Consider the following 16764-nt stretch of genomic DNA (forward strand, 5'->3'; position numbering starts at 1 on the left):
TCTTCAGGAGGGAAATGAGGAGACAGGTATGAACACTATCAATGGCAACTATACTCTGTGCTGGACCTGTGGCTTTTCAAGTAGAGACCCAATATTATTTAGAGTGAGTCTGGACTTAAAGCTTTACGTTTTCAGTGCTCACAGAAATCAACATGCTTAAGTTAAGGTATATGACATGTATTACAAATTACAAAGGAAATATTTTTTATTATCCAGGGCCTTCACATGTATGTCAATTCATTTTGAGGGTGCACATTTTATCTTGAAAATTCTGACATGTTAGTTTCTTTATGGCAGAAATAAAGACCACTATACCAGCTTTAAGAAACTAAGCAACTAGGGGTAACATTTTATTGAAATAAGGATAGAAAATGGGGAGACTGGTAAGAAAAGACAGATCCTAGAGACCCCGAAGTGGAGAATGTAATTTTCCTATGGATGAGGGTTTTGAGGACCAGTCAAGAAAATTAATTAGGTTGGATTTGGGAAGTATCATAAACTCAATACTAACATGGTAAAGAAATACTAGATGGAGTATAAAATTAAGACCTAGTGAAATTGTGTGCAGGTGGGCATTGGTGTAGTAGTGAGGACGGTAGGGAGTAGACGGTCCAAGGAGAAGAACTGTATATAATGGAATAATTATGTATTTCTCTCTGCCTGTACCATATTTTTATTTGCTTTTACTCTTATTGGTAATAAGTATATTGTCTTATGCAATTCATTTTAACAATCTGGTCCTCAATTTCATCATTTGTAAAACAGGGATAGCAATACTTACAAAGCTCTTAGTTTAATAATTTTGTTGCAGTCAAAAGTATGCCTGTTCACGGTAAGAATATAGATACTGTATTAAAAGAGCTAATCATTGTACTTAGAACAGAGTAAGTATATAATAAGTAATTAACATTGCCTTTTCTTTTTTTTAATTTGCACCAGTGGCCCCTTTCCCATGGCAGCATAAATTTTAACCTTTTGGAAATATGGGAGATGGGAATTGATCAAGCTGGGACATAGGAATAAACAGGAATAGACATATATTTAGCTGAGATATGGCAAATAGATTTTACCTCAAGTGCTTAATTGCATGGATTTAATAGAGAAACAATTGTGAGGTCAAGTTTAGTTTCCATGAGAAAGAATGTAAATTAGCACCATCTGCCGTGAGTATGGTACTATTGTGACATTCTTCCTATATCTTTTATCCTAGAGATCTCTGGAAATGTTTCACTAAATACTAATTCACAATAGAAACTGATTTGGTTTACTGACTTGCTTAAAGCTTTCTTCTTTCTTCTTCTCCTCTGTCTCTCTCTTCCTTCCTTCCTTAACAGGTCTTACTTATAAGCTTGTCACTTTGTAGATATAAGCAGCTATTCCTGAAGAGCCAAGTTCTCATTTATAAAATGCAGGACAGTGATGTATCTCTAAGGTTGTTTACATTTCAATAATGTTATTATTCTATGATTCTAATTATGGCTTGATTTAAAATAGAAAACACCTCTTTAAGCTACTTGAAACCAATCAGTTACATAATTATCAAACAACTACTATGTGTAGGCATTATTCTAAGACATTCATTGTATAGTGGTAAATAAACAGAGTTTTTGCTCTCAAGAAGCTTATATTTTAGCATATGTATAGGAAGTTAGTAGAGTAAATGGGGGTACATACAATAAATAAACAAGCAAATAAATGACTTTGACAAAAGGTAAAAAATGATAATGTAGAAAAAACAAAGGGAGTAGAAAGCACAAAATAAGATCTGAAAAGCAAATAAATATAAATAAAGTAAACTCAATACATCAAAAAAGGAGAAAAATACAGTATTTATGTACCTGAAAATAGATTCTTATATAAATCAAAAATCATCAAAATTTTAAGAAAAAAAATTAAAAAATAAGAATTATATTCAACTTTCTGAACTATTTCAGTACTTGTTAGGCCAAGCAGATTTTTTTTTTTTAAAACAAAGAGGACCTAAGTATTTGAGACATATAAAAACAGAGTTTAATTTAATGAGTATATGACCCATCAATTAAATGACACTTTTTTCTCCAAGCACACAGGGGACATGCATTAAAAAACTGACCATGTAAAATGCCACAAAACAAACCTTAGAACATGCCAAGAACTAGAATCATACATATCTGACCACAGTGTAAGTAATTAGAAATTTATAGTTCAATATAGATTAAAATTCTTCTTAAGATTTCTAAACACTTTAAAGTAACTCTTAAGCAAATAAAAGTCATAATTCAGTGCAATTAGAACATTAAAATTACATAATAATAAATTGCTACATATCAAAATGTTTACAAAACAGCTAAACTGGTACTTAGAGGAAATTCATAGACCCAAATGCTCATATTAGAAAAGGGAAAAAAAAATCTGAAAATTAATATGCTAAATAATTGTAAAAATCCACTGAGGGCTTATTATTAGCAACAATCAGTAAAAGCTAATAATAACAATATCACTTATTTACAATGGAAACTACAAGACATTGAAGATTTAGATGAGAAAATTTTTGTTAAAAAAAATTATAAACCATTATTGAAAGACACTAAAGAAAACATAAGTAAATTGAGAAATATGCCATATGAATAGATGGAAAATTAAGTTTCAACATACTTCAATTTATTCCCAAAAGGTTTATAAATTTATTGCAGTCCCAATTGAATAGGTGGAACAGGATTAATTCTAAAATCTAAATAAAACTTCAAAACAGTTAATAGATATCAAGACAGTTTTAAAGAAATAAAAGTGGTGTACTCTGCCTACCTCATATCCCATCTTACTTTAAAGCTAAAGTAGAAAAATTCAGAGAATTCTTGGCCTGAAGATAGAAAAATAGGCCAATAGAACCAAACAGAAAATTCAGAAGCACTCGTATAGAGACTTGTTTTTTGACAGCAGTAGCATTATCTGTCAATAACTAGTGCTAGGACAATTGATTATCCACATGGAAAAATAAAAGTGGATCCCTAACTTATATAAAAATTAGAGCTCCACATACATGAAAGAGATTAAAGGTGAAAATCAAAGCTTTAAAATTTTATGAAGAGTTTAGAAAACTGCCTTTATGACCTTACAATAAAGAAGGCCTTTTTAATCAAGATATAAAAAGCACAAACCCTGAAGAAAAGGAAAGATTAAATGTTGATATTGATTTCTTAAATGTTTGTAACAGTAAAAGAAACCAGAAATAATGTGAAGCCCTTGCCAAAGGTGGTGGTAAGATTTTCAATACAACACAGATAACAGATAAAGGATTAATATACACAATACAAAAAAAGATTTCCTATGAATAAAAAATAAATAAATAAGCAACTTATTAGAAAAATGTTTAAGTGATAGGAATATGCAATTAACAAAAAGGAAACTTCAGCATACAAAATAGGAAAAAGACACTCAATTTAATAGTAAGTAGGAAAAAGGTAATAAAAATGACAATGAGATAATATTTAACACCCATGAGATTCACAACTCAAGTGCGACAAGAGCACCAGTTTTTCAAAAATGTAGAATTTCTTGAAATCACTGTCTCAAAAAGATATCTGCACCCCCATGTTCATTGCAGAATTGTCTACAATAGACCCAAGACATGAAAACTACCCAAGTGTCCATCAATGAATGAATGAAAAAAATGTGACATATATAAATACAATGAAGCCATAAAAAGAAGAAAAGCCTGCCATTTGGGACTACATAGATGGATCTTAAGAACATTATGCTAAGTGAAATAATTTGAGTGAAGAAAGACAAATACTGTATCATTTCACTTATATGTGGAATCTAAAGAAAAAAAAACAAAAACCAAAAAATAACCTCATAGATACAGAGAACAGACTGGTGGTTGGCAGAGGCCAGGGTAGGGAGGATGGGTAAAATGGTTGAAGGTGATCAAAGAGTATAAGCGAGAGCAAAATTTGCCACCCCAAAATGTGTCTCTCTCCCATGCGGATTGACCTAGACTGATTATTTTTAAGAAATACAAGGCTCGTGAAGTGTTTTTACCTCTCCTTTAGCTGCCTAAAGAATTGAGCTAAAGGTACTGTTCCTGAAATAGAGTTACCACCAGAGATACATGCAAAGAATGTAAGTTATGTGTAGTGCAGGAAACTCAGCAGGGCGTAGAGATCAGAGTCCACTCTGTGTCCCCTTGTCTCTGCATGACCCAGAAAACATTTATTAATTAAACATTTGCTTTTCTATCAATGTGAATTGCCTTTCTCTCCTTTGACATCCCAGACCACTACTCTTAACACCTTTCATCCTAAGCTGAAGACAGTATTTAAGGTGGGAGTTTTAGCCGTTTTGGCAAGTTACTCAGTTTTCCTGAGTCTCTCCCATATGTACATGTTATTAAACCTTTGTTTGATTTTCTCCTATTTATCTGACTCATGTCAGTTTAATTCTTAAACCAGTTAGTAGAAACTAGAAGGGCAGAGGAATTTTTTTTCCTCAACAAATACAAACTTCAATTATAACATAAATAAGTCCTGGGTATGTAATATACAGCACAGTGACTACACTTAATACTGTATTCTATATTTGGAGCTTACTAAGAGAATAAATCTTTAAAGTTTTCATCACAAGAAAAAATTATAACTATAAGTGATGATGGATGTTAGTTACCTAAACTCATTATGGTAGTCATTTTGCAATATATTCATTTATTGAATCATTACGTTGTATACACACCTAAAACTAATGTTATGTGTCAGTTATAGCTCAATAAAAGATGCAGAGTTTGTGAAACACTGTCTCTTCTGTTGAGAATATGAATTGGCACAATCTCTTCTGAAGTGATTTGGTAATATGGAGTTAGATTCAAGGGGTTCATACCCTTTCCCACTCTAATGCATTAGATATCTTAGAGAGGTGTTCACAGATGTGTTCAAAAAGACATGTTAAAGAATGGTCATTCCATCATGATTCATTTATGGTAGTGAAAAACCAAAACAACCTAAGTGTCTATCAGAAAGATGTATAAATTGTTATATAGTCATATGATGGAATATCACAAAGAAATTAAAGAACTAAATCTACCTGTGTCTATCATTGATAAATCTCAAAAGCAACGTAAAGAAAAAAATTTTCACAAGGATATGAAAAATAATTTTTAATGAAATGAAAACAGAATGAAGGATGTGTACACTAGGGTAAATATAAAAATATGTACAAGCATATATACGCGAAAAAGATAAGCGCCAAATTCAGAATGAGGAGGGTGCTGTCATGAAAAGAGCACAGTGTCTGAAAATGACCTTGACTGCTCCTTACAGTTTGGCTGGAGAGCCAGCTAGTTGGGTTGTGGTATGTGGTGCGGAGAACCTCTTCCAGTAGGAAAGGCTGGCATGTTGCTCAAGCTCACGTCTCCATAAGACCAATGCGTCCTAACTCATAGTCACAAGGTCTAAGTTTCCCCAGGACTCCCTGGTTTGAAGCAGCTAGCATTTTCAGACAACTCCAATAAATAGCTGGCACCCCAAGTTCTCACTTTTTGGTACCAAGCAGCTTGTATATTCTTCCCCTGACAAGACCATTTTCACTTTACTCTAAGATGACGGACCACAAAGGGCTCACTTTCCACTAGAATGAAATCCATACTATCCCAGTGTTGAGCAGATACCTTGCTCTGACAAGCATGGAGATGTTAGAGGACCCCAAATGTCTGTGTCTTTCTGGCTTGTTCTTCCTTTCCCTAAAAAATCTTTCCTCAACCCATGCCATGCATACCATGTGAAATTGAGGAATTTCTCTTGACTTCTTTTGATAGTCCTGAAGAAACAAACCCCTCTTTCCAGAGCAAATGAAGGAAGAGTCTCAATTGTATATAATATTGTATTTCTTAAAACAAGAATAACAAGATCTGAAGCAAATAATTCACGATGTTAAGGCTTGTCAAGTTGGATAGTAAATACTCTGAAGTTTGTTTTATTATTCTGTATAATTTTCAGTTATTGAAAATACTTCAATAATAAAAAAGGAAAATCAAAGTGGTAAGTAATAAGTTCAAAGTATGCATTTTCAGAACTCAAATGATAACTTTAGATGAATTAATCAGTATATCCTTTATAGACTCAATTTCAAAAAATAAATTTATTTTAACTTTAAACAATGAAGATCTGATTTGTCCTTATAGTTACCGAATATAAAACTTAAAAAAATGTATTTATAAACATCCACAGGCATTGCAATATTGAATTACTTAAATACTTGCAGAAATATTCTATAATATTTAATGTTTCATTCTCCCTATTCTGAATATTAACATATTTAAATATTTTTAGGCATTTTCTGAAACATAATTGTCAATACACTTTGTGAGTACTCTCCTTATCACTGAGATTAATCTTTGAATAAAGATATTTTGAGTGAATCTCCAACTTCCAAAAACTGACATTGTTTTTTAAAAATACTTTGCGGTCTCAGCCAGCCAACTCTTGCAGTATACTAATTGCTTATTTGTTTGCCTGATACATTTCCTTTGACAGCATTAGGGAAATGCTAATTTCCATCTTACTCATAGGAAAAGTCTACAGCGAGAGCTACAGTGAGATAAATTGTAGGTAGTCTGCATTAAGAAATGCATATATAACTAACCACTGACAATGGCTGATACGACATTATTCTCCTGTATAAAATACTCACAATTTAAATCATGATGAAATCAAATGTTCACACTTACCTTTATATTCTAAATGAAATCCAGTGTAACTAACAGATCCATCACTCCGAAAAGCCAAATGCATGGTATTTGAGCTACTTTCTATTCTCTCTGGTAACTTGCTGTCTTGAAAACTTCCAATCAGTGGGCTACTACTGTCTGGTCCATCATATATATAGAGGAAATCATAGTTTGGTTCTATGCTAAAACTAAAAAAGACAGGAAGAAAGAAAGGAAGAAAGGAAAGAAGGAAGGAAGAAAGGAAGAAAGAGAGAGAAAGAAAAAGGAAAGAAAAAAGTGGAATGGTTATTACTAAGGTATTAAGCATAACAGTCACATAATCATACATTAATTCAGTCAATATCTTTAAAATTAACAACAGATCTTGTCAAAATAAGCTAATTTGAAAATATGCCTGGCAACAACACACTGAATATGTATATGAAATCAGCAGTGGAAAAGGGAAAAGATATTTTGATATTTTCAAGTATTTCTAAGTTGGCACTGTGCCTACAGGGAATACAAATTACTGCAAGGCAAACAGCTTGTAAGCTGATGAAAGAATACAGGATTTGGAGTCAGAGTTTAGGTTCAGGCCTTGCTTCTGCCCTTGTTAGCTACATACCCTTATGTAAGTTGCTCTATTTCAGTTAACTGTATATGAAAATAACAATTAACAATAAATTTTCATCCAGACATTTCATCATGAAAATTCAACCTCTTTTTTCTTTGTCAATGGTACTATTTGACTTGGACTTCAAAATTTAAGAGTGTTTTTGCTGTTTTAAAATTCAACTGTACATACTGGGTTCAAACAAAAGTTTGAATACAAAATTTGCATTTAAATTACTCAAAAAAGCACCACACATTGTACTAAGTATACTTTTCTTGAAAGTAAATATATTTTCTTCTTTTAGAACTTAATGTAGGTGAATCAAATCAATACATTGTCAAAATTAAATAGTGTGTGAATAAGACATTTTAGCATGTAAGCTATTCAAATCAATATTTGAATATTGTAAAATTTGCATAATAAACTTGCCTTAACAACCTTCAAAATACAAGAATTGTCCCATAATGATTATAGAACCCACATAATTTAGATGACAGAAGACGTGTAATCATTTGTCTATTACCTAACTGATACAGGCAGAGGAAAGGATGGATTCAACTGGGTCATTAGGAAAAGTTAACAGGTTCATGATATAAAACAAAACCAGTAAAGCTTGCCATTGTTAAACATCTATCAATGAAGAAACTATTTTATTAAGTTTTATCATCTTGCACCTAAACAAAACACTTAAGCGAGAGATACTATTTCCAAATCTACTGGATTTGTAGAGATTAAGTTTCCACAATTCTAATCCTTTGTGTATGAATGATAAGAGAAGGGAATCTAACTAGTTTACTTATTCATAAATAGTGGTGAAGAGAGACGGGAGTAATGTAGAGGTTCCCAAGCTTTCCATATATAAAGGACCCTGTAACATGAGAAAACTGGGTGACCAGCACATTGCCATATTTTACCAGTGGCTTCACACATCTGATTCAATGAATTATTATTGAAAACTTTCAGTGAATATTAGGCCTGAATTTTGGTAATATAGCAGAAATTAGAGGATAGGCCTTATTTCATTACTTACTATCTTTGTTCTGGGGTAAATCATACCCTTCTAACTTCTTCTCTTTTATCATTAATGTTTAATGAGAATTACCACTTCCTTATCTTTCTCACTATTGGGAGAGTCGCTAGAAACAAGTCCTTTGTAAATGATACGGTGTGTATATTCTATATGTATCATTTTTTGAAGGCCAAAAGCCTATTTAACAATGGATTTCAGTACATTTCTTTTTAACTTCTAATTTAGGCTTAAATAAATAATTCAAAATATTGACTTGTAACATCATTGAAAATGAGAACAAAACAGAAAACAGTCTTTTTCTAGAAACTTTTAGAATGTTAGCTATAATGATTATTTTTCCTAAAAAACTGGAAAGACGGTACATTCTAACAGCATGTTCTATTTCACAAGACACTTCCATAAATATTAACTTGGTCCTGTCAGTAATCCTGTGGTGCAAGGAAGAGATTTTCATTTCCATTTTCCCAGTAAGTGCACTAAAGGCCCGGAAACATCAGTGGTCTCCTTAAGGTCACATAATAAATGACATAGCTGGAAATTAAATTTTCGTCATGCATTTCATGTAATACAGCCTTCTACCACTCAGTTATTAACTAGAATAATTTTATAAGTAAACTAAATCCTGTATCACACATCCTGACATTTCTAATATTTGTACTGCCATTTCTTCAATTGTAAAAATGGCAATAGTACATACCTTAGGGAATTGTCTTAGAAGTGAGGCCTGGCATGTAACTAACATTGTCATCATTGTTGCTTTGTTATCAATTATCAATATATCACTACAAATTACAGAAATAAAAATTCCATATATTTATACATTTTAAATTTTCATGAGTTTAAATTATATTTAACTATTTTAAACCTGGCTTCAATATATTAATATATATTAGAAAAAATTGTCAGCTTATTATTTTATGTAAATACCAAGCGGCTTTAACATGCTAGCAGAACAAGGGGTAGTGTTACTAGAGTCAAAGTACATTAGTCTTGGACACTGAAAATTCAGAACATTTCTACCTATTTGAGTTGCTGTTACCTAACACTCCCACTGAAATCTTAAGGGAAAGAGTTAGGCTATGTTTGTGATACAGATATTAACTCCACAGGGGGAAACGGAGGTTCATTCAAGTAAATAACTTACCCAAGTAATTAAATGACAATGGCAGAGCTAGCCTCAAACTCAGCCATTTCTTTGCCTCACAGGAAGCTGCATCCTCCACTACTTCAGTACTAAGCTAACCCTGCAAGTAACACTGCTAAACAACAGATGTGTATTTTGGAATATCCCATGTAAAGTTCTATCCTGGGATAACTTCCACTGAGGAATCATAGGAAAAAGATCCATCAAATCCTTCTTGTGAGCTTGACTTAATGAAACCACCAGAAAGGATGGTAGGGAGAACATATAATATATCTTTCCAAGCCCAATGGTGGTGCTGCTCACATGGGTATTTGATACTTCAAAAAGGTTTTGGGTGATGCACATAAGACAGAAAAAATCCTTGAAATAGTGATCTTTTTTGAAGCAATGATAGTACAAGGAGGGAGGAAGTTATAAAGAGATAACATTTCATGAAAGTAAATAACTATTCAATCTTTAACGTGTTTCCTCTATATCTTGAATCCGGTAAAGATGCTCACCCACTAGCCTTCAGAACTGTACTGGCATCTATGGTATTATACAAGGATTTGTAAACTGTCTATTGCAAACTACTAGTTTTGCAATTAGTGGAAAATATATAATAAAAATGTCATGTATAGAAATAAAAATCTGCATAGTGCAAATGCTAAAGCAAAATGACCAAAAAGGATTTTTTTAAAATGGGAAATGTACAGGAACTCACCTGATAAATGCCAAGGAGATAACATAGTCTGAGTTGACGGTGACAGTCCAGTCACAGTCTCTGCTATGGGGATACGGATGAGGGAAGTTTGGTGAAAGAATAAAGCCCGAAGATCCTGTTAAATTGCCTCCACAGGGTGCTTTAATTGAAAACAAACAAAATGCCTTAAGTGATTAATAAAGTTTATTAGCTATCCATATTTGTGAAAATATTTATCTAAAAAAGTTTAGGAGGTTTTATATAGACCTGACTTTTTATCGTGGTGGTTGCTTAAATACTGCATTGTCTTTCAAGAAAGACCATTAAAATACTAAAAACATACATACATACATACATTAAATTTAGCTCCTTTACTAGTTTCAAAAGACAAAAAAAAGTTGCATGTATACTTCTTTCCTTTCTATTACTATTTCATTTCATGTAAAAGAAATGCATTGAGAAGAAGAGTAAAAATGGTTTCCACACGGTTACTAAGAGAAAATTCAAAGGTAACTAAAAAAACTTGGAAACAAAACAAAGCAAAACAAAACCTCTAATAGTAAGTGGGATAACAGGATATGATGCATTTGGCTCATTTCACATCTTCTTTGCTACCATTATATATGGAGGAAGGGGTTTTGATAATAGTTAATGAGTGAGAACGGATAACTAACTGAGAATCTATAGCACTTTAAAATAAAACACTCCTATACTGAGTGTTAGGCTATTCCTAAATTCTAGTCACCTGACTACCTGATGAAAACAGACAGCTACTACAGTTATTGTGGCCCAAACAAAGGTCTCTGTAACACTTCAGTGAAGAGACTCAAAAAATTGTCTCAAATTTTAGAGGACAGATTCTTTAGGGAATTATTGTTGGAGTCTCTTAAAAACAATTTAGTCAGAATTTAATATATTACACAGGGTTGGCAGTTTCAGAAAAATAGAGAAATTAAGATATGAAGGGCCCTGGTGGTAGAATGTGACACTGGGGATTTAAATACCATACACACACACACAAACACACACACACAAATGTGTGCAGGCCAGAGACAGAGGGGAAGAGGGAAAGAGACTGGGATTCTTATGATGGCATATCTTCTACACATAATCACCACATCATCATTCTTCTTTTATCTGAGTTTTAAAATTAAACTTTTCTCAGATAAATTTTGCCATTCAGTTATAAGCTATACTGGATTCTTTTGACAGCATGAAACTGGTATTGGAAGGAGGAGAATTTTGCTTCTGGCAAAATTTGAGACCTTTGTTCTTAGCCTGAGTCTAGACATGCAACATTATGATTAGAATTTGGTCATTTTTACCACCTAAACAATGGATGTCTGCTATTATACTTCCCCATCCCCCTATGCTACCTTTGCCTCAGTCACGGCAGGTGACCTATTCTACTGAGAATATTTATTTGTTTAGGCTTGATTTATTTACCACTATTTACCTATTACCTGTATGTTTTTTGTGGTATCAAATCAAATGATTGGACAAACGATCTCAACTTTCTGTATTCATCCCTCTTCAAATGTCAATGCCTCCTAAATATTTTCCTCTACAATCAGAGGATGATGAGTCCCTCCTATTAATCAGGATAACGCCCTCAACTTGGTCATGTAATCCCTCTTCCTGCTCCAGAACTTCTGTTATTTATCTCCTTTATTCTCTCTGGCTTCTTACCCTTTGTCCACAGGTGCTCATGTCTCTTTCATCCTAAAAATAACAGTTCCCACCGACCTAATTCTTTTCACCTTTTTTTCAACTAAAAATGGTGAATTTTACCTAATGGTTAAGAAATCCTCACCCTTTTGTATTTGGTTATACGGGCTCCCTGTGAAGAACTATAGGTCAGATAAGACTCACCTATCAAGCCTTAGGTAAGACCCCTTAAATAACCGCTTCCTCCTCATTTTCCTGTGACAAGACCAGACACAGACCTTACAAATTCCCATTCGTCTACTCAAATGATTCACTGAACTGCTTGTCCCACTGATCAATCATAAAAAATTGCTTGTAACCTACCTTTGGTCAAGCTTCTTCTTCCTTGAGGCCCTTGAACTTTGGCTCTCCCTCAGCCTTGAGCCAGCACACAACCTCTCCTAAAGATAGGCTGGACTCAAGTACAATATTCTCTGGTCTGCTATCCTATCGGGCTACCTTTTCACCCTACTCCCCCACGCCTGGTTCTTTCTAGCCTTGTGCACTCCTCTCTATAAAAGAAAAATCTCTTTTGCCTAACTCTTCAGATGCTTGAAGACCTTACCATCACATTGTTCTCCTTATCACAGCAGTTCCCCTAGCCCCCACTTTGCAATAATCCTTTTTTGTTTTTTGATGATTACCACAATACATTTAGCAAACATCAGTCATATCACCAGAATTAAAATTAAAGAAAAATTAAAAGAAAAATTTCCTTGTTATAAGAACACAAGATTTACTCTCTTAGCAGCTTTCATATATAACATACAACAGTGTTACATATCATATTGTACATTATATCCCTAGTACTTATTAATTTTGTAACTGGAAGTTTGTATCTTTTGACCACCTTCATCCAATTCTCTCTCCCCACCCCCCTGACTCTGGTCAGCACAAATCTGATCTCTTTTTTTATGAATTTGTTTGTTTGTTTTTGAATTATAATTAACTTGGTACATAACAAAGTGATTTGATATTTCTATATATTACAATAGTAAAAATCTATAATAATTCCTTTTAAATAAAAGTCTCTCCTTACTTATTTCAAATTTCTTTCTTTTTTAAAAATTTTACAACTAAGTCTTTTGAAAAGGAGGTCTAATCTCATTCTCTCTTTCTTCACTTATGTTCTGTATGTACCTACAGACAGACTGCCATGATTAGCAAAGCGGGTCACCACTGCAGAAAAAAAATAGTTTCTTAGGTTGTATTTCAAAGAAAAATACCAAAGTATTCATCCTGAGAAAATGTATCTTCAGTTTTAGAAACTGTTTAATTTTAAATTACATTAAGGATAACAACCTTTTTGTTGCTTAGGGAATCTAGATATCTTTATTTGGTCCTTTCCACCTCTCATTCTTTTTCAAGCCATTGCTGTCTCCTTCAGCCTCCTTGCCTCCAACGCAAATACATCTTAGTTCACTCTGAAGTGACTTGTGCATTGACTAATATAATGGGCTTTATCTTTCTCTTCATATCTGTAGTCATCTTTAACTGTTGACTTTCACCTTAAATTCACTCTCCCTGTTTTTAGAACCCACTCCACTTCTAATTTTCTTCTGATGTCTTTGTACAGACTTCAGTTTTACTGGCAAACACCTCTTTCACTGCATCTTATAATTTTGGTATTCTCCTGAGTTCTTTATTTAATCGTCTCTAATTTTTACTCTATTCCATTCTTCCTTGTTGACTATATCCAGCCAGTGAGTTTATCTTCTACTTATATACTGATAACTTCTTCTGCCTATCATCTCCAGCAGATTTCTCTGCCTAATTATAAATCATACACCTATGTGCTTACTGGCTATCTCTACCTGATAGCCTATGGGTATGTCAAACACAGAATATCCAATATATCCAAACCTCAACGGAAATTTCTTCTTCTGTGTTCCTAGGTTGTTTGATTAGCTTTCAGCCATCTATATTACAAAGCTAGAGGCCCAAGATTCTTCTCTTTTCTTCTCTGCACCTTGAATCCAGTCTATCAAGAAGCAGTACAAAGATGCTAGCTCATAGTTCCTCATAGATGTTTTTCAATCTATCTCTTTTTTCCTTTTCTAATTCTGTATTTCTAGATCTGATACTTACCTGTCTACAGAATTATTGCAGGGTTTTTTTATTTCTCATGCCTCTAGTATAATGTAGTTTCCTCCAATTCATCTTCCCAGTGAAAATATCTAATCATACTATGTCCATGCATAAAATTCTGCAGTTATGTCACATTGCCTAAAAGATAATGCCCCAACCCCAGTACAGCTTTCATGACCTGACTCCTGCAACCTTTCCAACTGCATCAACCACCACTCTAGATACATAATTTACACTCATAAACTACAGACTACGTATAGTTCCTTGTATTTACATGCCTTTATGCATGCTATTTGTTTTGCCTGAAATATCTTTTTTCCCTTCTACTTTATATAACTCTTATTTATACCTCAAATTCATCACTGCCTCCAGGGAGTTTTCCTAGAAATTCTCAACTCAGGCTCTGCTTCAGCTCTCTCAGCATACTCTGGTATCCATAGCAACCTGTGCCTATCTCCATCATTTTCCTTACCACATTATGTTTAAATATTCCATTCAGGTGTATGCATTTATCACTAATCTATAAGCTAAACACTGTCTTATATGTTATTTTTTATGTAAGATTTAGCACATACCACATATTGCATAAATATTTGTTGAATTGCTATTGGTTCTTTGTATTGACTGTTAAGATAGTAAAGATGACTAGGTTTAAATGGCAATCTGGCCTGTAGCTATATGCTTTGATAAAAATAATAGTATATTTTGTCTTTGGGACTTTTAAAATCATATGTGAATTTGAAAAATATTAGAAACATATGTGTAATAGCAAATGCATATATATATGTATATATGCATAAAAGGCAGGAATGTTCTTTGTGGTTTTTTCATGTGCTAAGGAAATGGGATTACTTGCAATTTGAGGGATCATGGGGGAGTAATTTTATGTTTTTTCAGTTTTCCTTACTTTTCACAGGAAACATTGGTCTTGTTATTGTTAGCAATTTTATACACATAAATGCATTCACATTTACTTGTTTATAGCCTTTATCAAATAAGGTATAGGAAAATCCATTACATATATTTTTAAGTGTCTTACAGGATATATTTCATGATTATACTATTATTCAGGCATAAGATTCTCTAAAATTCTTTCAATTCTACTAAATTATTTAATCAAGGTTTTCTCAATAAATTTAAATGCTGTAGTTGACTCTAAAAATCTATAAAACCATTGAGATAAAGCAGAGACATTATCCGACATTTGTATATCCCAAACACTCAGTAGTAAAAATAATTGTCTTTGCCTCTAATATACTAAACTTTAAAAGCATCTGGGAAATACATTTTTTCTTTTATGCATCTAATCATCTAATCATAAAGTATCCAAAATAAGGTTCTCCTTAAATCAAACATATTTATGAATTAAATTTTCAGTTAAGTTCCATGGAATTCTGACATTAACAATTGTTCAGAGTGTAATTTCTTGTGAGGCAGTTATACAGGCAACTATTGACAGTGATTTTATAATCTTAATTTTTCTTACCAATTCAGTTTTATTTGTGTCTACTGTCTTTCTCAATAGCCCACCCACACTAATGTCTTTGTTATTTACCTTCATACTGAATGTTGTTACTTTCCCTCTGGCAATGTCAGAGTAATCTTCCCACTGTCAATTTTGTTGGAATGAATTCTATTAACTCTTAAAGATGACTGTCCTTCTGTTTGGTACTTGCTATAAGGCTGACTACTTCCACATGCAAGCAAAATGCTTTATGCTCCAGGGTCTGAGACACAGACTTACGGAGTTTCTGTAAGTTCAGGGTTTAATCTTTGGCACAGTATTTCCAATCATGGAGTTCTTTCTTATCAGTTTCAGAGGTCAAGCTTTCTGCAGCCTTAGCAATTTTTCAGACTTTTTTTTCTTAGGCTATTTTCTTCCTCAGAGAAGCTCTAATGCATATCCTTTCCTCAAACTATCTTTTCCTACCAGAAAATAATATGCAGCACCCTAATCCTTACAAAAATCTCTCACAACCTGCTCGATTTAAGTAAATTTAGTAATTTTTCTCTAATAACGTTTTTCCCTGTAGAATTGTGACTTGCTAGCTAGAATCTTGTCTATAAATAGAATTTTATAACAGCCTATCTCAAAACTCTAATCTACATTTTAAATTTTCATGTTTTCTAGAATTTCAGTGTAAAGCTGTTCAATATTTCAGAATTCTCTAATTCTGGTAATTCTAATAAGTAACACTCATTTAACAGGTCTCAGAATCACAATAAAATGAAAAATTCCAAGTCTGTCATATCTGTGGTGTTCTATCATCTCCCCTTTATACAAGGATTCTCTTTTGAAGATAGTCAAATTCCAATTAATTGGTATGTGGCATTTTAATTTAATTGGCATTTTTTAGACTGAGTAATAAACAAATGAAAACTTCACTGTTTCAGTCTTTCTTTCTTTGAAAATATTTCTTTTTGTGTATTTTTCATACACTTCTATGAGTATAGTTACAGTAAATGTAGATTAATTGATGTCTGATGATTCAGAATCTTGCAAGGATGTACATAGACCAACATAACTGTAAACAAAAACAATAAAGTGTAAAAGAAAATGTGGCTAAATGTGAACTGGCTCAGGTATGCTCTTATTTTGTGCCTTTTTTTTTAAAGTCCCTTCTTAAAAGCTTTTTCCCTATTATTTGCCCTATTTTCTACGGAAGTCTAGAACTCTCTCTACTCCCTGCCTGGTTTGAGGCTTTAGATGGGTTTTGTTTTGTGTAATAAGTGTTTTTTAAATTACAACATGTAAAATACAAAAGCTGTTAAGTGAAAATTCAGATTTTTTAGTTTTCATTTTCCTAGAAAGTGAGTTCATAGG

The 16764-nt window shown here is 32.9% G+C and overlaps 1 protein-coding gene across 3 annotated transcripts in view; it reads right to left on the reverse strand.

Annotated features, from left to right (window-relative positions):
• CSMD3 (CUB and Sushi multiple domains 3) overlaps nucleotides 1-16764 on the reverse strand; it is a 1005695-nt gene that overhangs the window by 208429 nt on the left and 780502 nt on the right. For all 3 annotated transcript variants that reach the window (XM_031691263.2, XM_072949624.1, XM_072949623.1), the window contains 2 exons: nucleotides 10167-10305; nucleotides 6698-6885 (listed from right to left, as the gene is read on the reverse strand). In XM_031691263.2, the coding sequence (XP_031547123.1) occupies nucleotides 6698-6885; nucleotides 10167-10305 (327 nt within the window). The remainder of the gene's footprint in view (nucleotides 1-6697; nucleotides 6886-10166; nucleotides 10306-16764) is intronic.

This window comes from Vicugna pacos, chromosome 25 (assembly GCF_048564905.1).
Source record: "Vicugna pacos chromosome 25, VicPac4, whole genome shotgun sequence".
Classification (NCBI taxonomy): Eukaryota; Metazoa; Chordata; class Mammalia; order Artiodactyla; family Camelidae; genus Vicugna; species Vicugna pacos.